At 46.3% G+C, this 23065-nt stretch overlaps 1 protein-coding gene across 12 annotated transcripts in view; it reads right to left on the bottom strand.

Moving 5' to 3' along the window:
- Window positions 1-332: 332 nt before the first annotated feature.
- The window catches only part of CLIP1 (CAP-Gly domain containing linker protein 1), a 73313-nt gene continuing 50580 nt past the window's right edge, over window positions 333-23065 (bottom strand). For 8 of the 12 annotated variants that reach the window (XM_032230036.1, XM_032230044.1, XM_032230043.1 and 5 more), the window contains 10 exons: window positions 22363-22500; window positions 19664-19770; window positions 17172-17286; window positions 15757-15809; window positions 8932-9049; window positions 7472-7613; window positions 3950-3999; window positions 3257-3262; window positions 2027-2151; window positions 333-771 (listed from right to left, as the gene is read on the bottom strand). In XM_032230036.1, the coding sequence (XP_032085927.1) occupies window positions 549-771; window positions 2027-2151; window positions 3257-3262; window positions 3950-3999; window positions 7472-7613; window positions 8932-9049; window positions 15757-15809; window positions 17172-17286; window positions 19664-19770; window positions 22363-22500 (1077 nt within the window). In that variant the 3' untranslated portion in view covers window positions 333-548. The remainder of the gene's footprint in view (window positions 772-2026; window positions 2152-3256; window positions 3263-3949; window positions 4000-7471; window positions 7614-8931; window positions 9050-15756; window positions 15810-17171; window positions 17287-19663; window positions 19771-22362; window positions 22501-23065) is intronic. The other 4 variants (XM_032230038.1, XM_032230045.1, XM_032230046.1 and 1 more) reach the window with 1 other exon arrangement.

Below are 23065 nucleotides of genomic sequence, written 5' to 3'. Positions count from 1 at the left end.
AGGAAAAACAGAAACGAACAAACGTTTGGGAAAATAAGAGCTCGTCTCGTGAACCCATTCCAGTGTCAGAACGTGACAGAAACAAATGTACAGCTTGAAAGGAGCATAGTAGTGCAAATAAGAGACATTAACAGCATCATTTCAAAGAGCTTTTAAGTGAGCTAAAATAGAACTCGGGCCTGCTGGTTTGACACTCCCACCTCCTCCCCCGCACCCCCACCCCCCAAATTAAGCCAGGCGACCGGAAATAAGTTTTCTGGATGCAAAACCCAGGAAATGACATTTCTAAATGAAAATTGGCAGCCCCTGTTAAATTATTTATTTTAATTCCATCTCAAGAAGGGCAGAATAAACTATCTTGCTTGTGGAAGACCAGATCTCCCACTGTGTCTTTCTAAGCTGGGCGGCGGCTGCAAGGAATTCTGGGAGGAAAGAGTGCCGGTCCCTTCTCTCTCCTCCTGGCCCCACCCTAGGAGACTGGTGGTTGGAGGACAAGGTCCAACTAGCGCCCGAAGCAACGTCCGTTCTCTCCGCTCCTGCCCTGTGTGTCAGAAGGTCTCGTCGTCGTTGCAATTGGCGGTCCAGTGGCCAAACATCTCGCAAATGGTGCAGTACGGGCGTTCCTCTTTCCGACTGCCGTGGTACGTGGAGTGGGGGGGTTCCTCGGGCGCCTGGGCTTGCGTGGGACAATCTTCGGTGTCGTGGAGGTCGAAACAATCGCAAATGTCGCAGAAGAGACGAGGCTTTCTCTTGACTTGGTTGTCTTCCTCGCTGTGGAGGCAGAAACGGTTTAGGAAAGCCGACGGGCGCCCGCGGGTCGTGTTGGGAGACTCGCGGTTGAGGAACCAAGAGCAAGCAAGAAGTTGGGATTTGGGTTTTTCAATTATTCACACCAATGTTCCTCAACCTTCGCCGTTTCTAGAGGTCTGGACTTCAACTCCCAGAATTCCCCAGGGTCTGGCCTCTCTAGAGAACAAACTCTATGGTTGCTGGAGCTCCAACGCTTTAAGCCAATGTTCCTCAACCATGGTGATTTAAAGAGGTGAGGACTTCAACTCCCAGAATTTAAGAGGTCTGGATTTCAATTTCCAGAATTTAAGAGGTCTGGACTTCAACTCCCAGAATTCCCCAGGGTCTGGCCTCTCTAGAGAACAAACTCTATGGTTGCTGGAGCTCAGCGGGTTGGTTTATCCAACGCTTTAAGCCAATTTTCCTCAACCTGGACCATTTAAAGAGGTGAGGACTTCAACTCCCAGAATTTAAGAGGTCTGGATTTCAATTTCCAGAATTTAAGAGGTCTGGACTTCAACTCCCAGAATTCCCCAGGATCTGGCCTCTCTGGAGAGCAGACTCTATGGTTGCTGGAGCTCAGCGGGTTGGTTTATCCAAGGCTTTAAGCCAATTTTCCTCAACCTTGGCCATTTAAAGAGGTGAGGACTTCAACTCCCAGAATTCCCAGGATCTGACCTCTCTGGAGAGCAGACTCTATGGTTGCTGGAACTCCAACGCTTTAAGCCAATTTTCCTCAACCTTGGCCATTTAAAGAGGTGAGGACTTCAACTCCCAGAATTTTAAGAGGTCTGGATTTCAATTTCCAGAATTTAAGAGGTCTGGACTTCAACTCCCAGAATTCCCCAGGGTCTGGCCTCTCTAGAGAACAAACTCTATGGTTGCTGGTGCTCAGCGGGTTGGTTTATCCAAGGCTTTAAGCCAATTTTCCTCAACCGGGACCATTTAAAGAGATGAGGACTTCAACTCCCAGAATTCCCCAGGATCTGGCCTCTCTGGAGAGCAGACTCTATGGTTGCTGGAACTCCACTGGCTTTAAGCCAATTTTTCTCAATCTTGGCCACTTTAAGAGGTCTGGAGCTCTGCTGGTTGAGGAATTCTGGGAGTTGAAGTCCAGACTTCTTAAAAGTGGCCAAGGTTGAGAGGACGACCGCTCTACGTCATCCAGCTGCGTCTACCCATAAGCCACTCCCAAGTACAACGGCCACCCGAACCCCCAATTTTTCCAACCACCCACCTGTCGTAGTTAATAACTTCTTCCTCGTCTCCGTTGAGAGCGGCCTCAGACATCTTGTTCAGTTTCGATTTCAGTTCGGCGTTTTTCTCTTGAAGGTCCACAATGACCGAATTGAGGAAGTCAATCTGAAGGGTTGAGGATGAGAAGGAGAAGTGAATCTCATCGGATGAGGCCAGTTGGACCTACTGAACTCCCAACAACACGGCTAAAAACCTCTTGTGATGTCTCCTCTCAGTTCACCTCCGCTTGAAACGAAAGCAAAACTAAAACGCCCTCTCAGTGCATGGCAGGTAGTCCTCGCCACTTAGCGACGGCTGACCTCCCAAGGGATTTGAAGTTCTGTCCGTCAAACCAGCTTCAAAGCCACCCGATGGGTTTTGGGGTGCTTGGCAACTAATTCAGGCTGCACCAATGCATTTGTATTTTCTGTAAGCCGCCCAGAGTCCTTCGGGATTGGGCGGCCTATAAATTTATTAAATACTAAATTCACATTTATGGCTATTTGCAGAGTCCCTGCCAAATGTTGTTTGGGTTTTGCTTAGTGACGCTGCAAAAAAAAAATGTCATAAAGCCAAGCACGGACCTTCCTAACAACCTGAACAAACAACAACCACAATTCCTGGCTTAATTATGGTTGTTAAGTCAAAGATAGCCTGTGGTCTTTTTCTTGAAAAGAAAAACGCAACAGCAGTTCGAATTGACACACACATTTATGACGGTTTCAGAGTTCCGGGAGTCACATGACCCCCTTCTGCGACCTCCAGACAAGCAAAGTCCACGGGGAAGCCAGATTCACTTAACAACCGTGGCAAGTAAGGTCGTAAAACGGGGCAAATTTAACTCAACAAGCGTCTCGTTTAACAACAACAACAAAATATTGGGCTCAACTGCAGAACCCATCTTTTGATTTGTAAAATGGGACACCCCCCCCAGAATCGCAGCCTCAATCGCTCCATCTCCTCGGAAGGGGGAGAAAGAGAGCAGGGAGGAAACAGGCCAAGGGGGACCCTCCCCCAGCAGACACCCCCCCCCCAAATTCAGCCACCCGTTTATAGTCTCTCCTTCTCTTCCTCCCTTTTGGCACCGAAAAGAGCGAGGGGGTTGCCTCTCTCTCGGAGGCTGAAGGGGGGAGAAGAGCCGCTCCCTTGCAGAAGGTCCCCGAGGTTATTATAACTGAGAAAACTTATATATTTTTTTATTTATAAAAAGCAAGAGAAAGCTGAAACCAACCATTTGCTGATGGCAGAAGATTATCCCCAGCCGCAGATCAAAGCAAAGAGCGAAAAGGAGAAGCGGAGGGAGAGGGAAAAAGGAAGGAAGGAAGAGGGGGGAAAAAAACACAAGAAACCAAATATTAGTATGTTAAGAACATGATAAACTCTTGATAAAAATTATACTGTTTTTTTCCCTTAACTTTTCTTTAAAAATAGGATAGGCCAAGCATATTGACACGTAGCGGAAATACACCAAGGAGTGGAGGAGTGGGAAAGAAGAAAGGTGGGCAGAGAGGGATGGGAGAGAGGGTGGGAGGGAAAGGTGAGAAGGAAGGGAGGGAGTGGACTGGGAGAGAAGAGTGGTAGAAGGGGAGGGGAAGTAGGGTAGAGGGGGATGATGGAGGGAAGATAGAAGGTTGGAGGGTGGTGGAAGAAAGAGGTGTATGGAGAGCGGAAGAGTTATATTGGGTTTCTATTTTCTGGGGCCTTGTTGACAAGAGGAATTGATGCAATTATTGTTTAATGCTGTATGGCGTTGGTTATGTACAGTATACATGTGAGTGTATGAAAATGAAAAATTAAAAATAAAAGAACATGATAAACTCGACCTGAAGCATTTGTGGGAAGGGGGAGTTCAGTCTCTGGACAATTCCTTTTTTTTAAAAAAAATATATGATGGAATGATACAACTAAGAGGGCGGACTCATACCTGGCTCTCTTGAGCTTCTTCCTTTTGAAAGTCGCCACTAGATGAAACATCTTGGTACAAGAGGAAAAGGGGGGGGGGAGAAAAACCACGTTAGAAAGAGATGAAATAAAGACTCCCCGATTTTACACGACCTTCATCAGAGACAGATGGGATGTTCTCAAACTGGTGGACTTCAACTCCCAGAATTCCTCAGGGTCTGGCTTCTCTAGAGGACAAACTCTATGGTGGGTGGAGCTCAATAGTCAACATTTTTCAACCTTGGCTACTTTAAGAGGGGTGGACTTCAACTCCCAGAATTCCTCGGGGTCTGGCTTCTCTAGAGAACAAACTCTATGGTGGGTGGAGCTCGATAGTCAATGTTTTTCAACCTTGGCTCCTTTAAGAGGGGTGGACTTCAACTCCCAGAATTCCTCGGGGTCTGGCTTCTCTAGAGAACAAACTCTATGGTGGGTGGAGCTCGATAGTCAACGTTTTTCAACCTTGGCTACTTTAAGAGGGGTGGACTTCAACTCCCAGAATTCCTCAGGGTCTGGCTTCTCTAGAGGACAAACTCTATGGTGGGTGGAGCTCAATAGTCAACATTTTTCAACCTTGGCTACTTTAAGAGGGGTGGACTTCAACTCCCAGAATTCCTCGGGGTCTGGCTTCTCTAGAGAACAAACTCTATGGTGGGTGGAGCTCGATAGTCAACATTTTTCAACCTTGGCTACTTTAAGAGGGGTGGACTTCAACTCCCAGAATTCCTCGGGGTCTGGCTTCTCTAGAGAACAAACTCTATGGTGGGTGGAGCTCGATAGTCAATGTTTTTCAACCTTGGCTCCTTTAAGAGGGGTGGACTTCAACTCCCAGAATTCCTCAGGGTCTGGCTTCTCTAGAGGACAAACTCTATGGTGGGTGGAGCTCAATAGTCAACATTTTTCAACCTTGGCTACTTTAAGAGGGGTGGACTTCAACTCCCAGAATTCCTCGGGGTCTGGCTTCTCTAGAGAACAAACTCTATGGTGGGTGGAGCTCGATAGTCAATGTTTTTCAACCTTGGCTCCTTTAAGAGGGGTGGACTTCAACTCCCAGAATTCCTCGGGGTCTGGCTTCTCTAGAGAACAAACTCTATGGTGGGTGGAGCTCGATAGTCAACGTTTTTCAACCTTGGCTCCTTTAAGAGGGGTGGACTTCAACTCCCAGAATTCCTCAGGATCTGGCTTCTCTAGAGAACAAACTCTATGGTGGGTGGAGCTCGATAGTCAACATTTTTCAACCTTGGCTCCTTTAAGAGGGGTGGACTTCAACTCCCAGAATTCCTCAGGGTCTGGCTTCTCTAGAGAACAAACTCTATGGTGGATGGAGCTAGATACTCAACGTTTTTCAACCTTGGCTCCTTTAAGAGGGATGGACTTCAACAACCCAGAATTCTGGGAGTTGAAGTCCATCCTTCTTACAGTGGTCAAGGTTGAGAAACATTATCTAAGGCAACATTCCAGTTTTGCCTTCAGCCATTGGAGATGCCAAACCTGCCCAGCATTTTGAAGTTGGGTATTAACGTAATGTAACGTCAATGTTTCTCCACCTTCTGTAATTTAAGAGGGGTGGAGACAGCGCAGCTCAGTGGTGAAATCTAATTTTTTTTACTGTGGGCGTGGCCTGGTGGAGCATGTGACTGGGTGGGCGTGGCTATGTAGTCATGTACCTGGGGGTGGGGGGGGTCAAAAGACAGAAACTCACTTTTAACAATGTCCTGCTGGAGCGGGGTTGGACTAGATGACCTCCAGGTCCCCTCCCAGCCCTGGATTATCCTCTGAAGCTGTGTCTAGTGCCAGGTTCGTACTCCTTCCTTCCTCTCCTTTTCCCCTCCATCCCTTTCTTTTTCTCTCTTTCTCTCTTCCTTCCGCAGTGGTTAGGGTGCAGTACTGCAGGCCACTTTAGCTGACTGTTATCTGCAGTTCAGCGGTTCTAATCTCACCGGCTCAAAGGTTGACTCAGCCTTCCATCCTTCCGAGGTGGGTGAAATGAGGACCCAGACTGTGGGGGCAATTTGCTGACTCAATTTGCTAAAAATCTGTAAACCGCTTTGGGCTGAAAGCCCTATGAAGCGGTATATAAATCTAACTGCTATTGCTATTGCTATCCTTCCTTTCCCAACACCCCCCGCCCCCCATTTTTGGCCTATCAGGCTTCAGAGAAGCATGTTGGGAGCAAAAACGGACCCCCCCCTCCCCCCCAAAAAAATATTCCCGCATTTCTGGAGAACCTGTAGTAAAAAAAAAATGTTTAAAAACTTTTTTTAAAAAAGTTTGTCTTTTTTTATTGTTTCTGTTACGATATAGAGTACGACTTATATGATATATAAAGGACAATAATGATTTTAATGTATAAGAGTGGGATGATTTGAATACTTTGGTATAATTGTATGTAGTGACCATTTTATATTAGAAAGATCTTTGTATATTAAGCGGATCAATGATGATGTAAGGAACAATTGATATATACATGAATTGAAATACTTAACCACTATATGGATTAATAATTAACAATGGGAAACTATTCTTGGAACTCTGGATGATTGGTGACACTATGGTTAATTGAAAATATGAATGTATATTATAAACCAATGTGAATTTGTTCTAATCTTCGCTTTTCCTCCTTGGAGATAGGTGATACTATAATACTTTAAAGACTTATTGTTATTTGATAGATAATTATGAATTTAAGGAAATAAGGATTGTTACAAATGAAAGAATATTAACGGTAATCTGAACGTATAATGCTCAATGACAGTGAAACATCCAGTTATGTTTGACGTAAACCAGTGATGTTAATCCTAAATTTAAGAATTGATGCACAAAAACTTGTAACCAAACGACATGCTCGATGAAATGGAGGAAAGTTGTTCATTTTTTCTTCTCTTGCTTTGTTTTGTATGTGTTGTTTTGTTTAAAAAAGAATAAAAATATATTTTTTTAAAAAATGTTCCAAAGATCAGCTGCATCGGAACTTTTTTAAAAAATATATATATATTTTATTTATTTATTTATTAGACTTATATAGCGCTTCATAGGGCTTTCAGCCCTCTCTAAGCGGTTTACAGAGTCAGCATATCGCCCCCAACAACAATCCGGGTCCTCATTTCACCCACCTCGGAAGGATGGAAGGCTGAGTCAACCCTGAGCCGGGGAGATTTGAACCGCCGAACTGCAGATAGCAGTCAGCTGAAGTGGCCTGCAGTACTGCACCCTAACCACTGCGCCACCTCGGCTCTTCTTTTAGTAGTTTTTACCACCAGTTTGGCCAAACCAGCCTCAAGCGTTAACATTTTGTCCCTGGCACAGGTGGCTGGGGGAATTCTGGGAGTTGAAGTCCACCCTTCTTCAAGTAGTCAAGGTTGAGAGACACTTTTCCAAAATGCTGGGATTTTGGGGACTGGAAGTCCACACCTGGCGACGTCGGCTCTCCCCACCTGGGAAACCCCCCCCCTCCCCAATGAACCTGGGCTACCCGAGGAGACCTACACTGCAGGGTTGGCGTTACCTGAAGAGCTTTTTTGGCTCTCTTTGAGCTTCTGCTCCAGATTCTTTACTTTGATCTCCAGTTTCACCTTATCGGACTCCAGGGACTGAACGACCGAGTGCAAATTCCTGGCTGTGGCGTTTTCTCCACGGAGCACCGAGACCTGCAGAAGTCCCAAAAGGAAAGAGGTAACAAATTGTGAATTTAATAAGGCCACGGAAGGGAAGAAATGAAGGGCGTGAAGATGGTCTAACCCCAATTGAGCCCTTACGTTTCTATTGCTAAGTGAACCCCCAAGGGAGGGAGGGAGGGAGGGAGGAAGAATGGAAGGAGGGAGAAGGGAGGAAGGAGGGAGAGAAGGAAAGAGAAAGGAAGGACGGAAGGAGGGAGGAAGGAGGGAGGGAGGGAAAGAAAAAGGAAGGATGGAAGGAGAGAAGGGAGGGAGAGAAGGATGGAAGGAGAAGGAAGGAGGGATAGGAAGGAAGGAGGGAGTGAGGAAGGAGGGATGGAAGGAGGGAGAGGGAGGGAAAGAGGGAGGAAGGAGAAGGGAAGGAGGGAGAAGGGAAGGAGGGAGAAGGGAGGGAAGGAAGAAGGAAAGGGAGGAAGGAGGGAGATGAAGGAGAAAGTGATGAAGGAGGGAGAGAGGGAGGGAAAGAAGGAGGAAGGAGAAGGGAGGGAGGGAAAGGAATGAAAGGGAGGAAGGAGGGAGGGAGGGAAAGAAAAAGGAAGGATGGAAGGAGAGAAGGGAGGGAGGAGGGAGGGAGAGGAAGGAGGGAGAGACAGAAAGAGAAAGCAAGGATGGAAGGAGAGAAGGGAGAGAGGAAGGAGGGAGAGAACGAAAGGGGAAGGAGGAATGGAAGGAGAAAGAAGGAAGGACGGAAGGGAAGGAGGGAGAGGAAGGAAGGAGAGAGGGAGGAAGGAGGGAGGGAGGGAAAGAAAAAGGAAGGATGGAAGGAGAGAAGGGAGGGAGGAGGGAGGGAGAGGAAGGAGGGAGAAACGGAAAGAGAAAGCAAGGATGGAAGGAGAGAAGGGAGGGAGGGAGAGAAGGAAAGGGGAAGGAAGAATGGAAGGAGAAGGAAGGAAGGACAGAAGGGAAGGAGGGAGAGGAAGGAGGGAGGAAGGAGGGAGGGAGGGAAAGAAAAAGGAAGGATGGAAGGAGAGAAGGGAGGGAGGAGGGAGAGGAAGGAGGGAAAGAAAGGGAAAGGAAGGATGGAAGGAGAAGGAGGGATAGGAAGGAAGGAGGGAGTGAGGAAGGAGGGATGGAAGGAGGGAGAGAGGGAGGGAAAGAGGGAGGAAGGAGAAGGAAGGGAAGGAGGGAGAAGGGAGGGAGGGAAAGAGGAAGGAAAGGGATGGAAGGAGGGAGGGAGGAAAGAAGGGTAGTAGGGAGGGAGGAAGGAAGGAAGGAGTCTTGTTTTGGGGGGGCCACCCGTACAGGAGGAGATGCTGGGGGTGGGGGGGTTCACCCCCTTCTCTGTTTCTACCTCATTCCGGAGTTTTTCCAGCTCTTCGTCTCTCTCCGTAATCAAGGCACTCGTAACACTGATGGATTTCTGTAGGGAAGCTCTCTCTTCATCGTTCTCTTTGATTAACGTGGCTTCCCTACAAGAGAGGGTCAGGCAACAGTCAGAAGCGTTGTGGCATTAAACTGGTTCAAGAACCACGTCGGGGGGGGGGGCAGGGGAGGATGATCAGCAAAGGGGCTTTCTGGGACTTGAATGGTCCTTTGATTTAACCGAAGGAAGTTTCACAGCTGGCCTTAAGGATGTTGGGGGTGGGGGGGGGAAACTTTAACCCCAGGGAGACAAAGTGAAAAGGCTTTTTACCTAGGGAGATTCATGCCAGAATCTGCATATCACCGTATCCATTTCAGTGGGGGGGGGGTTTAAATTTTTTATTTTTTAAAGAAAGATGTTAATAGGATTGAGGGATCAGAGAATCGAAAGGGGAGGAAAAGAGGGTCGTAGATGGCTTATTCCTCAGAACAGTATTGAACAGACAACAGAGAGGCATGCAAAGCTCAAACACACAACACGCACGCACACACACACACACAACATACACAGTTGTCATGCAAAGCAGAGATTGTGCTGGAATTATCGGCTGGTCCTCCCCAAAATCCTGTTAATTTAAACCTGCTTCCGTTTTTTTTTTTTGGAGGGCCATTCTGGACGTTTAAAATTATAATTTTTTTTTTTTAAAAAAAGACGTCACTCCAATAGAAAAAGGATAGAAGTGGGGTGCAGGATGCAACTGTGGCTGTTTTCTTGCAGACATCTCATGACCCAGCTGGGTAGTATCATCAGTGCTGCTGATGTTACCGATCATGTCTATCTGCAGTAGTGGCCAAAATTGTGGAAACCTTTTGGGAAAAGCGTATCTTTTGAGGTTTGATGGCTAATAACACCACTTTCTTTTGGAGTAGTATAAAGGGAGAAGGGTTTGCGGACTGGAGGGGGAGGAAGAGGAGGGGAAAGAGGACGACGGGGGTCCTTGGTGCTCTCGGAGCTTGGTGGTTTTCTTGCAGACATTTCACAACCCACCTAGGTAACATCATCAGTGCTATCTGTCAGTGTCTATCTACAGTGGTGGCCAAAATTGTGGAAACCTTTTGGGAATTTGAGGTTTGATGGCTAATAATACCACTTTCCTTTGGAGTAGCACCAGGACATTATATATCAATGGAAAGATAATTTAATCAAGAACGTAATGCAGCAAAGTTTGTTCAATTATCTGTATTCTGCGAAATGTTATAGCCAAATAACCAGAAAAAGGAAATGCAACGTGCTTATGTTGATCTCAAATAGCTTTCCTTCATTTCCTTCGCATTTTAACAGCTGCAGAATTCAAAGGCTTGTTTCCCTCTGTGGGAAGACGTCGTAAGGCCATAATTCACGCTAAAGGTTACCCAACTAAGTATTTAACTGACGTGGTGAACATTTTTGTATAATCTGGTTTTTCTTTATGGTGATCATTTTTGAATATCTCGTTTTTTTTCTGCCTGTTTCCCTTTTCTTCTTTATAACTGCTATTCTGATAGCAAATCCTTCATAAAAGGTATTGCATCACATCCTTGACTAAATTATCTTTCCATTGATATATAATTTTATGGCACTATTCAAAAAAAAAGTGGTGTTATTAGACATCAAACCTCAAAAATACTGTACACTTGTCCCAAAAAGATTTCCACAATTTTTGCCACTTAAGTTACCTCGATGTTCCTGATGAAGTTACCTTGTTGGGTCATGAAACATCTGCAAAAAAAAAAACCCCACCAAGCTTAAAGGGATCAGATTTTGAATAGTTCAGAGAACCGGTAGTGGGAATTTTGAGTAGTTTGGAGAACCTTTAGTGAAAATTTTGAGTAGTTTGGAGAACTGGTAGCGGGATTTTTGAGTAGTTGGGAGAACCATTAGCGGGAATTTTGAATAGTTCAGAGAACCGGTAGTGAAAATTTTGAGTAGTTTGGAGAACTGGTAGCGGGAATTTTGAATAATTCAGAGAACTGGTAGTGGGAATTTTGAGTAGTTTGGAGAACCATTAGTGAAAATTTTGAGTAGTTTGGAGAACTGGTAGCGAGAATTTTGAATAGTTCAGAGAACAATTAGCGGGAATTTTGAATAGTTCAGAAAACAATTAGCGGGAATTTTGAATAGTCCAGAGAACTGGTAGTGGAAATTTTGAGTAGTTTGGAGAACCATTAGTGAAATTTTTGAGTAGTTTGGAGAACTGGTAGCGGGAATTTTGAATAGTTCAGAGAACAATTAGTGGGAATTTTGAATAGTTCAGAGAACCGGTAATGAAAATTTTGAGTAGTTTGGAGAACTGGTAGCGGGAATTGTGAATAGTTCAGAGAACCATTAGTGGGAATTTTGAATAGTTTGGAGAACCGGCAAATGCCACCTCTGGCTGGCCCCAGAGTGGGGAGGGAATGAGGATTTTGCAGTATCCTTCCCCTGCCACGCCCGGCAAGCCACGCCCACAGAACTGGTCGTAAAAAAAAATTGAATTTCACCACTGGGTGGGATGGTTGCTGTCCCCCCCCAAACCCCTCCCCCCCCCACCTCCAGGACAGCTAGCAAAGAAGCAGTGAGGACAGGCGCATCACAGAAGGCCTTTCAGAAGCGATGCAGATGTTCGTCCTCGGTGGCAGAAGCAACAAGGGAAAAATCTGGGGTGGATGACACCGAGGCGCACCGCGTCACAGACGGACGGGGTCTTTGTCATGCCGAGATAGAAGGCTACTGTTAACCAAAGAGCGGGACTCCTACGGATCGGGAACCCTGTGGTTTTTCTCCCGGGGGACGAAAATAATAAGCGGTGAAGGAGTCAGCTTGGCTGCAAAAGGGGGATTTGGGGGGGGGGGGCGGTCAAGGAAGGACCGACTGGGCGGCTGAAGGAAGCTCGGCCACCTGGCGGGGTCTACTTGTGGGAGGAGTTCGGTGTGAGGGTGGGTCTCATCGGCCAAGTTGCAAACTAGAATTGAAGAGTTGGGAGAGTTGGTTTGTCTGCATGCAGGTCAACTCCTTGACGGAGAGACGAGAAGGTTCTTATGAGGAGGACATCATGGGGTAACTCTGGCCTCCGTTGTGTGTGTGTGTGGGGGGGGGTCAGCTTGTTGGGGAAGGTCAGAAGACCCCGTAAGTGTCCTGTCAATCTTCAGGACTAGGAATCGGATTGAGAACGAGAAGGAAGGAACGAATCACAGGAGAATCTGGTGGGACACAGTTGTTCTTCTGGGGGCAACGTCGTTCACTCCTCAAAACCAAGCTCATCTCAAAATGAAACGGGCAACCCCAAACCCCGACCGGATCCCTGGCGGGGGGGGGATCCCAACCGGCTCCCCAATCCAGCAAATGATCCCAACCAGGAGACTTGCTGGTTGATAAGTCAGGGCATCGAATGGCTTCAGACAAACCTCCATCAGCATTTATCCCAGGTTTAGAGATGTGTGGCCAGTACAGTCTTTTCTTTCTTTCTTTCTTTCTTTCTTTCTTTCTTTCTTTCTTTCTTCTCATTTTCTTTCTTTCCTTCCTTCCCTCCCGCTTTCCTTCCTTCTCTTTCTTTCTTCCTTACCTCTTTTTCTTTCTTTTTCTCTTTCTTTCCTTCCTGCCCTCCCTCCCTTTCTTTCCTTCTTCCTTCCTTTCCTCGCTCTTTCTTTCCTTCCTGCCCTCCCTTTCCTTCCTTCTCGCTTTCTTCCCTTCTTCTCTCCCTTTCTTTCTTTCTTTCTTTCTTTCTCTTTCTTTCCTTCCTCCCTTCTCTTTCTTTTCTTCTCTTCCTTCCTTCCCTCTTTCTTTCTTTCTTTCTTTCTTTCTTTCTCATTTTTATTCTTTCCTTCCCTCTCTCCCTCTTTCCTTCCTTCTCTTTCTTTCTTCCTTACCTCTTTTTCTTTTTCTCTCTTTCCTTCCTGCCCTCCCTCCCTTTCTTTCCTTCTTCCTTCCTTCTTTTCCTTGCTCTTTCCTTCCTGCCCTCCCTTTCCTTCCTTCCTTCTCTCTTTCTTCCCTTCTTCTCTCTCCCTTTCTTTCTCTTTCTTTCCTTCCTGCTCTCCCTTTCCTTCCTCCCTTCTTTCTTCCTTTCTTCTCTCTTCCTTCCCTCTTCCTTTCTTTCTTTTCATTTTTGTTCTTTCCCTCCCTCCCTTTTCTTCCTTCTCTTTTTTTCTTCCTTACCTCTTTTTTCTTTTTCTCTTTCTTTCCTTCCTGCCCTCCCTCCCTTTCTTTCCTTCTTCCTTCCTTTCCTCGCTCTTTCTTTCCTTCCTGCCCTCCCTTTCCTTCCTTCCTTCTCTCTTTCTTCCTTTCTTCTCTCTCCCTTTCTTTCTTTCTCTTTCTCCCCTTCCTGCCCTCCCTTTCCTTCCTTTCTTCTTCCTTCCTTCCTTCCTTCCTTCCTTCTTTCCTGCTCTCTCTCTTTCTCTCTCTCTCTCTCTCTCTCTCTCTCTCTGGCTTTCTGTAAAATTGGAAGACGTTTCCTGATTTATCTCTCTCTGCTTACAGTCCTACCCAAATGCAGATCCCAGCTGTTTGCAAACTTATTCATGCAACGAAGCCCCAACAATTTTCTTATTGAAAATTGCAGTTACAGCCAGTCCTCAACTTATGACTGCTGTTGGGACTGGAAGCTCTGTCACTAAGCGATGAGGCTATTAAGGAAGCCACCGCCCCTATTTTACAATCATTTTCGTCGCACTGCTGAGGTTACCTAGGATGGCTCACGAAACGTCTGCAAGGAAGCCGCCCAGCTCAGAGACCAACGAGGGCCCCCATTGTTGTATCTGCAAGAACTGGTTGTAAGTCATTTTTTTCCCCAGTGCCGGCTCATTAAAAGAACCGTCGTTAAGTCGAGGACCACTCAAGAAGCCTAACTTCATGGATGAGAAGAGCCACTTACAAACAGCATTGAACTGATTCAAAGCTTATTCGTTTTAGAGAGTTTTATGTCAAGCTTTGTATGAACTGAAGGCTACTCAAAGCTCATCCCACCAGGAGCATCTCTCGAGTAGGAGTAAATTTCACCTTCACCAAAAAGGACTTTGTTGTCTCATTCCTGAAGATATAATAGACTTGGAGCCTGCTTCATTTTTGAAGATGATTCGTTTCGGCACGATCGCAAAAGCGTTAATTCCAAGCATCTCCTGCTAGAAACCCCACCCAGATTTCTTCCCCTTGCCACGAAAAAAAAGAAAATTAAAAAGAAATTGCAATAACGGAGCAAGTACCTTAAAGTAATACTGGGCAAGCTTTAAAAATGCAAGATAACAAGAATCACATGTTAGAAACATGGCAGAGAAATGCGAGATAACAGTAAAGGAAGAACTAAATTTGCACCCAAGTTCGGTTCTGTTTGTTGTTATTAAAATATAGATATAGATAGATAGATAAAGATTTAACACTGCCGAGTATTTTACAAAACCAAAACTCCAAAGAATAAATAAATTCAAAACCAGAAACAAACCGAGAAATTAAAAAATAAAAAAAGCAAGACAAAAGGCAGCCCAAAAATAAAATATATATGTACATCGATTTCATTGGAGGGCAAAAAAATAAATAAATAAAATAAAAACAAAACGTTTTATTTATTGTAACGCGGATAGACTTTCTTTAGTCTTACCATTAAAGACACAGATATAAGCAAGGAAGCAGGAAGGTAGGAAGGGAAGAAGAGATTCAGAAAACAGCGCAGAGAGCCAAATCACATAGCAAACACAACAAGGAGCTGAAATTACACCGAATCCCCCCGACATCATCTTACCTCCACCTTGCAAAGGATCAACCCAGGGCCGGATAGAGAAAGGGGGACGGGGGAAAGAGGGTCCTTATGGAAGGGAAGGAGATGAGGAAGATGGGTGAAGCGTGACACCCCTCTTTCTCGCTTGCCAAGGCTGCCTGTTGCCTGCCAAGGCCAGGCCAAGTGCTTAGAATCCTAGAATGACAAAGGGACCTTGGAGGTCATCTAGTCCAACCCCCCGCAGGAGCAGGACACGCTACAGGACCAGAACCTCGAGGGGGACGGGAGACGGGGACGACATTTGAGGTGCAACAACGTCAATCAATAATTCATCCCTCCCGGATAAAACCGGGGCCGAAGAAGGGACGTTTTAACCGATACGATACAGAGGGGACCTCGATTCACAATCAAAAAGGGAGCACGACATTTCTGCCGCTAAGAGGAACAGTGGCTAAGTTCTGCCTCGTTTAATGGCCTTCCTTGGTAAAGGTAAAGAAGCTGGGACGAGTCACGGGAGCTCGCTCCGTTACGCGGCGCTGGGGATTCGAACCGCCGAAATGCCGACCTTTCTGAATCGACGAGCTCGAGCCCCTGAGAGCCCTATATAAAATATCCTTAGGAGTAGTCAAAAGGGAGGTTTCGGGTTCCTAAGTTTGGCAATGATTTTTTTTTTCACGGGGGTGTGGGGGGGAACTCTCCGTGAATAATTTAGAAGCTGGATTTAGGGGATTTTGAGATGCCCCTGTGGAAATCCTCCCAGGGATCCTAAAAATCGCTCTGAATTAAGCTGGGATCGAAAGGCAGAGAAATATAAGAGATCAACCAAGTTCTGAGGATTGTATAAAAGTTTCCAGAAATCAAGGCTTCCACTCCCACATTTTAGGGAGGGGAAGGAGACCATAATGCCTTTGATGTATTTTGAACGTAAATGTTCCACCTGCCGAAGACGTTTTGAACAGTCCAGGTGGAAGGCTAAGATTATTTTAAGCGCAGAAGCCGGGATCAAAGAATTCTAGTTGAGATTTATGTCAATCTTATTTATTTTTTTCCCCTTTCTAAGTGCCCCAGAGCTTGTGTGCAAATCAACTCACCTCTTTTTCATCTCCAGCAGCTGGTTATTGAGGACAGATCTCTCTTCTTCCAGCTGGAAAACCAGAAGAGAAAGGAAGGGGGGGGGGGGGAAATAAGGATTTTATTTTTATTTAGGACTCACTTTCAAACCATGTACAGGGATTTTACTTGTCCATTAAGGACTCACTTTCAAACCATGTACCTTTAAAAAAAAATTCTTGGGAGTCTTTGAATCTATTCCACATCTTTGGAATTAAAAAGAAAAGATTTTATTTAGCTAGGCTTTTTGGAACCTAGTTATGCAACCAGCCCTCCCTTCTTATAATTTCATTCATTATTAATTTCGTATTTACAACGCCACCCACTTCTGAAGACTCCAGCAGGTTAACGGATCCAAAAATAGAATTAAAAACATGAAGCAAAACATGGCAGCCCTCATTAATAAAATCAACCACAGCAACCACAACACAACACACAAACACACAAGGGAATAGAACACCGCCTTCCTTCTCATAGACTTATTTATGATTACAAATTTAAGCTTTAGAAAGACCCCCCTTTTAAATCATATCTCTCCCACCTTCTTCTTGGCAAGGGAGCATCTTCCAACCTTAAGCCCCATAAGACATTCTACTGCTCATGTAAAAAGAGAGCAAAATAAAAGATTGTGAATCATTTAAAGATCCAAAACCTCTATCCTATTAGGCCAAGAATATGCCAGAATCTAAAATAACCCTCTTGTCAAAAGCCCGAAGAATCAGGAACAAACATTTAAGTTCCAGTTAAACTGCTGGCTGGGGGATTCTGGGAGTTGAAGTCCACACACCTTTCAAGGGGTCGAGGTTAATAAACACTCATTCATTGCCCTTAAAGCGAGACTCACAGCACAGGTGTAGGGATTTACACATAGACACACACACACCAACACTTCTTCCACATAATCTTCTCCTAAAAAGCCATTTCCTTCGGGTGCAACTTCAGAGTGGCTCTGTGTGCATCCTTGAACACCTGCCTGGTTTCCAAACCTGCTCCAGGAAAAACCATCCCACCTGGGAGTTCTGGATGCCAACGTCGTAAGGTATATTTAGGAGATGCAGGCAGGGCCCCCCACCCACCCCAGTTTTGGGTTGAGGTGGCATCCGACTCTCTTAAAACAAAGGGCTTGCTTTAATTCCCCCTCGCTGGGGAACACAGTTGCCTCCCTGAAAACTTCACCCAAGGACGAGTGCGAGATTCTGTGTTGCCTTAACTCCTAACACCGTGCCCCCTGACCTTGGCACCACAGGAGGTGCCTTGCCCTCCTCCTCCTCCTCCTCCTCCTCCTCTCTCCCACACCCACCTGTTCCAGCATCTCCGGGACCCTTCTAAACTCTCCCCCGCACCACCACTTCCATCCCCTTTCCCACCCAAATCCGAGGCCGAAACATCGACCTACCTTCTGGTGACTGGCGAGATCCCCTTTCCCCAACTCTTTCGCAAGTTTGAGGTTCTCCTCCTGGAATACGGCGAGCTGTTGGGATTTCTCCTCTTCCGCCAGTTTGAGGATTTCTCTGGGAGAGATGGTGAAGGCAGGGAGGTTACCATAGGAACGAGGAGGGGGCGAGATGAGAGGGAAGACAGGCTGGCGTGCAAAGCGCGTCACGGTTTGTCACGGCTTGACGAGGCCGCCGAGGTAAAGGAGCAGCCCACCCACCCAGGTATCATTCACCAAAGATAAGGGCACACATGGGCTCGCTTTGGAAACAGACCCCCAATACAGCCATCCGAGTAAATCCTAAATGCTCTTGCCAGATCATCCGGTTATCGGAGGGCTAGGATGCTCCCTGCCACGCTGGGTTCGAAGACCGCCGGCCCGTGCCCGCTCTCTCTTGGCTGGCAGCCATCAATTCTGCCAAGCGAGCAGGGCTGGTTCATAAAAGCTCCATTCACTAAAACATCCCGTTCACACAGGCTGACGGACGCAACGGCGGGCCCTCACGCTTTGGAGAGGGAGGGAGCATTTACTCCCGTGGGAGGCCAAGCCCAGGATGTGTCCAAAAACCGTGCGAATTTTGGGTCCCCCGAGCATCTTCCCCAGCCTGGATATTTTTAGAGCGCAACGTCTCCCTGCCAGCTGCATCTCGAGCGGCGTCCTACATTCCTCACAAGGGAAACGAACTCGCTGCAAAATTAGATTCCTTGCTCTCTACATTGGCCGAAGCGAGCGTTGCGGGGGACAGTTTGATTTGAAAAAAGCCTGGGCTAAAACCTAATCGAAGGAGGCAGTGGGGGTTAGCGTTTGCCTTCTCCGGGCTGCTGTGCGCGAGCTGCACACATCTTCAGGCTCTCTATTTTTAGAAGAGATTTGATGAGATTTGCAAGCAGCCGGGCGTTAGGTTTGTAGGGGGAAAAAAAAGGGGGGGGGGATTTTATACACAGACACACACACACACACACTCCTAGACACTAAAAAACGTATTTTCTATGGTGCATAACGGAAAGGGAGCCTCGGAATCACCGTCCGTGAAGAAAAAGGCTGCCGTTCTACTCCCCGATTTACGCCCATCCATTTTAATGTCCTTTCAAAGTGAAAACAGGACTGAGAAAGTTACTTCTGACCAATCCTCACACTGCGGTGGTCCATGGCCAAAAAATTGGCTTTTCCAGAAAGCCGGCCCGGCCTGAACAAAATAAAATAAACGATTGATTTAATTGTTAATTTTAATCTAATTTTTTTTAAAAAATGTTACTGTTAATATTAATTGGGTTTGTTTTTGGATACTCTTATCTAATTTTCTTTTTAACTTTTGTTAAGATTTGTTGTTTTTTTAATGTTGTTCGCAGGCCTGAGTCCTTTGGGAGAAGGGCGGCATATAAATCTAATAAATAAACAATCAATCAAAATGATTGGCGTTTGGCAACGGGTGTGTATTTAACGAACAACTGGGGTCATTTGCGACCTTCCCAGCTGGCTCCCACCCAGGAAGGCAAACAGTAGCAGAGTTGGAAGGGACCTTGGAGGTCATTTAGTCCAATCCCCCCCCCCCCCTGCTCACACAGGAGACCTGTACTAGGGATTCGAACCGCCAAACTGCAGGCCTTTCTGATCGACAAGCTCAGGGTCTTAGCCACTGGGTCACCTAGTCAGGGTTCACTTAACAACCGTGCGACTCGCTTAACGGCTGGAGCGATTCACTCCACCACCGTGGCAAAAAAAGAGAAAGCTGTCAAATTGGGTGGGACTCTCGTAACTGTCTCGGTTTAACAACAGAAGTTCTGGTTTCCATTGCAGCCGTAATTCGAGGATTATTTCTATTGTGCTGAAAAAGATTTAAGTTCTGTATAGAATCGCACGACGCTCTCCGAAAAGCACGGGTGTTGCAGTTCCCCGAATCAAGAGAATGAAAGGCCCATAATAGTCACCTCGGAATAAGGATCCAACAACCCATTTCTGCTACCCACTGCGAGGAATCTTTTCCATTGGTAAAATAACCAAAATGCACAATGAAGGCGGTTTATTATACTGCAATTTGGAAAGTCCTGTTCCGGGGGAATATTCTTGCACAAAATCTGCCATTAATAATGATAGTTTTAAGCATGTCTGGCATTTCCTCGAAATTTTGTTTAATGCTGGAGAAAACACACAAGGGAAAACAAAGGGAACACTGTGGAAAAATGTGCCCTTTTCCGCCAAGTGGGACCGAAATAACAATCTTGGTTGCAGCCCCGCCTCTTTAAAAATGCAACCCCGTTTCCGACTCTGTTCTTACAACACCAGGAGCAGCTGCAAATTCTGGCTATTTTTGTTCTACGCACCGCTTTAGGCATGCTGGTTTTTTTCCCTCTGCGTTTTTTCCTCTCTTTCCCATTCCATGAATAAACGTTGCCCCCTCCACCCCAAATGAAAGTTTTCCTCCCCCCCCCCCCAAGTAAGAACAAAAGACTCACAATTCTTTCCGGAGTTCATCCAGGTTTTGGCTCTCGTTGTTCAGGCGTTCCTGAGATTTGGTGAGCGCCTCTCGGTTCTTTCGGTGGCTCTCTTTAAGAGCGTCCAGCTTGACCGGGGAGGGAGGGAGGGGGAAATAAAAAATTAACAAATTAGCTCAAGAGGTCCAAGCAGTGAAGAAGAAGCGTGACCCAGTCTTTCCTTGACCCCTTTTCCCACCATCTCTGCTGAAGCAGCTATGCAGTACTGCGTGAGGATGTAGGGCGGCTTATTTAATGGGGAAGGAGCTAATTTTGAAAATCTTTTTTTTTGGGGGGGGTTGGGGGTGGAATTTGCTGGTTCTGCCCAGTTCAAATCACCTCCCATGTTTTCATTTTGTTCCCCTTGTCATCGGCCTCTAAGCCTCCTCCGTCCATAAGCATTGGGTGGGTATGTGTGTGTGTGTGTTTGTGGGGGAATGTATTTCATTTCATAACAGATAATCTCCAGCTCCTCTGGGGGGGAATTAGAAGGAGTGGGTGGATTTAGCCATCTGTCTGGAAGCCACGGAGTGGATTTCATCAATACACCAACTCCTCCTTCACCCTCAATTCCTCCACGGAACCCGGGGAGAGAGAGAGAGGAGATTCCCTGGATTGAAATCTGCGGGGATCATGGATGGGCACTAGATCTCTCCCTGTTGAATCTCGGCCTTGGATTAGCAGCTTCTCACCGGATCTCAAGTTGATTAAAGACAGCCAGTTTCATTTACTGACCGTTCGAAGTTAACAAACGGCGCTGAAAAGACTTGACTTATGACCAGTTTTCACACTTAACAACCGTTGCAGCATCCCCATGGTTACGTGATCAAAATTCAGATGCTCGGTTCATACTTCTGACCACTGCAGTGTCATAGAGCCGAGATGGCGCAGTGGTTAGGGTGCAGTACTGCAGCCACTTCAGCTGACTGCTAGTTCTGCAGCTCGGCGGTTCAAATCTCACCGGCTCAGGGTTGACTCAGCCTTCCATCCTTCCGAGGTGGGTGAAATGAGGACCCGGATTGTTGTTGGGGGCAATATACTGACTCTGTAAACCACTTAGAGAGGGCTGAAAGCTCTATGAAGCGGTATATAAGTCTAACTGCTATTGCTATAAGTGCATTTATATGGGGAGGGGGTCATTCGCTCCCCTTCTGTGTCCATCTGGCAAGCAAAGTCAAGGGAAAGCCAGATTCACTTAACAACCGTGGCAAGAAAGGTCGTAAAATGGGCGAAACGCACTTAGGAAATGTTCCGCTTAGCAACAGAAATGTTGGACATGATTGTGGTTGCAACCTGAGGACTCCCTATATTTGGCGGGGGCTCTTCCTTGGTATCTCAAGGCCATTCCCACTGACCGTTTCACTGATCGGACAAAAGTCCTTCCCCATCATTTGTTATCTGGGGTGGCCCGCCAGCGGCAGCAGATTCAGGGAGTAGGAGGGTTGGGGAGGAACCTGGGCCAGTCCTGGAGTCTGGGGAAGGCTCGGAGGAGGGCTCTGCATCGGAGGCAGAGAGGGGGCCAGGGACGTCCGACAGTTATCAGCTGCCTTCAGAATCAGACATCACTGGGCAGAAGAACAGCAGGAGCCTGTTCCCAGTGTGCGAGGCTGCCAGAAGGCAAGAACCATTAAGAAAACAGGGTCGACTCGGGAGTGAGACTTGGAGATGCTTGGCCCCTCCCATAAGACGTAAAAGAGGAGCGAATGGGACGTCAGCTTTTGCAGGAAGCAATTCGTTCATCTAGTCAGTTCAAGCTTTGGAAAGTTCTGTTTGACTCTCTGCTAAGTTTGGCCTTTCTCTGCCTTTGGCAACGAGGTCTCTGGCATAATTCCCGGGGAGATAAGGTTGATCAACATTCCCCTGAAGGACTCTGGCAACTCGAGCAGACATCTGTCGGGATCTTCACAGGCTGTTTGTGAGGCTGTGAATGACCATAATTCACAGCCGTATAAATAAAAGAGGGGGTTTGGGACTAAGATTGTGATTTGGGCTTTCTCTAGGTCAGAGCATTATCTGGGGGGTTGAACCTGGGACCCCCTGTATTCAAAAGCATGACTCCTGCCTGCATTGAGGGTGTTCAATTTGGAGCCGAGGTGGCACAGTGGTTAGAGTGCAGCACTGCAGGCCACTTCAGCTGATTGCTAACTGCAGTTCAGCGGTTCTAATCTCACCGGCTCAAGGTTGACTCAGCCTTCCATCCTTCCGAGGTGGGTGAAATGAGGACCCAGATTGTTATTGGGGGCGATATGCTGACTTTGTAAACCGCTTAGAGAGGGCTGAAAGCCCTATGAAGCGGTATATAAGTCTAACTGCTATTGCTATTGCTATTGCTATTGCAATCTATCTATCTATCTCTATCTATCTATCTATCTATCTATCTATCTATCTATCTATCTCTATCTATCTATCTATCTATCTATCTATCTATCTATCTATCTATCTATCTATCTATCAATCTATCTATCTATCTATCTATCTATCTATCTATCTATCTATCATCTATCTATCTATCGGATTGTTGGGGGTGATATGCTGACTCTGTAAACCGCTTAGAGAGGGCTGAAAGCCCTATGAAGCGGTATATAAGTCTAACTGCTATTGCTATTGGAACCACGACAATGTCGCTCCCGGAACTGAAGGAAGGAAGGGAGGTTTAGCAGAGATTTAATTTTTTTATTTACCTCTTTTTTCAGCTTTTGGTTCAGCTGCTTGGCTTCTTCTAAGGAGGCCGAGATTTCTGTCTTCTCTCTATGAAGAGTCTCCTTCTCTTTGCTCACTTGCTCCACTATCTGCAAAGCGTCTTCTGCTGTTTTTGCAGTCTAAGAGGTTGGAAACAAATCTTTTAAAATCTTTTTTTATTTTTTATTTTTTTTTAAACAAACTCAGGTCCTGGAGAAAAGATGCCGAAGATGGTGGCAGGTTGACCATCGGAGGACAATCTGGTGCCCTACGAAGCTCTCTCTTCCATATGAGGAGCCACGGGGATGGGGGCTGAGGATGATGGGAGCTGTCATCCGAGCTCTCTGCCAGGTGTCCAGGTTGCCTGCCTTTTTAACTGCCTACCTATAACAGCATTTTCAATTTTGGCGACTTTTAAGAAGTGTGGACTTCAACTCCCAGAATTCTGCCTGGAGAATTCTGGGAGTTGAAGTCCACACTTCTTAAAAGCCCCCAAAGTTGGGAAACACTGCTCTAGTCAATAGTATTTCTCTTGAGTAGGCAGCAAATTAAGGCTAAAATCCAGCCGCGGCTTCCAGCGTGAAACCAATCCTTTTCCGTGCCAGAAGCACAATTAAATCCATTGTTCCATGCAGAAATTCAATGACAATCCCATGCTTATTCGTGGCTCCCAGTTCAATTATCTTCGTGAATTATTATTTAATT

Source organism: Thamnophis elegans, chromosome 13 (assembly GCF_009769535.1).
Source record: "Thamnophis elegans isolate rThaEle1 chromosome 13, rThaEle1.pri, whole genome shotgun sequence".
In the NCBI taxonomy this organism is placed as follows: domain Eukaryota; kingdom Metazoa; phylum Chordata; class Lepidosauria; order Squamata; family Colubridae; genus Thamnophis; species Thamnophis elegans.
This window is presented reverse-complemented; position numbering and strand designations above follow the sequence as displayed.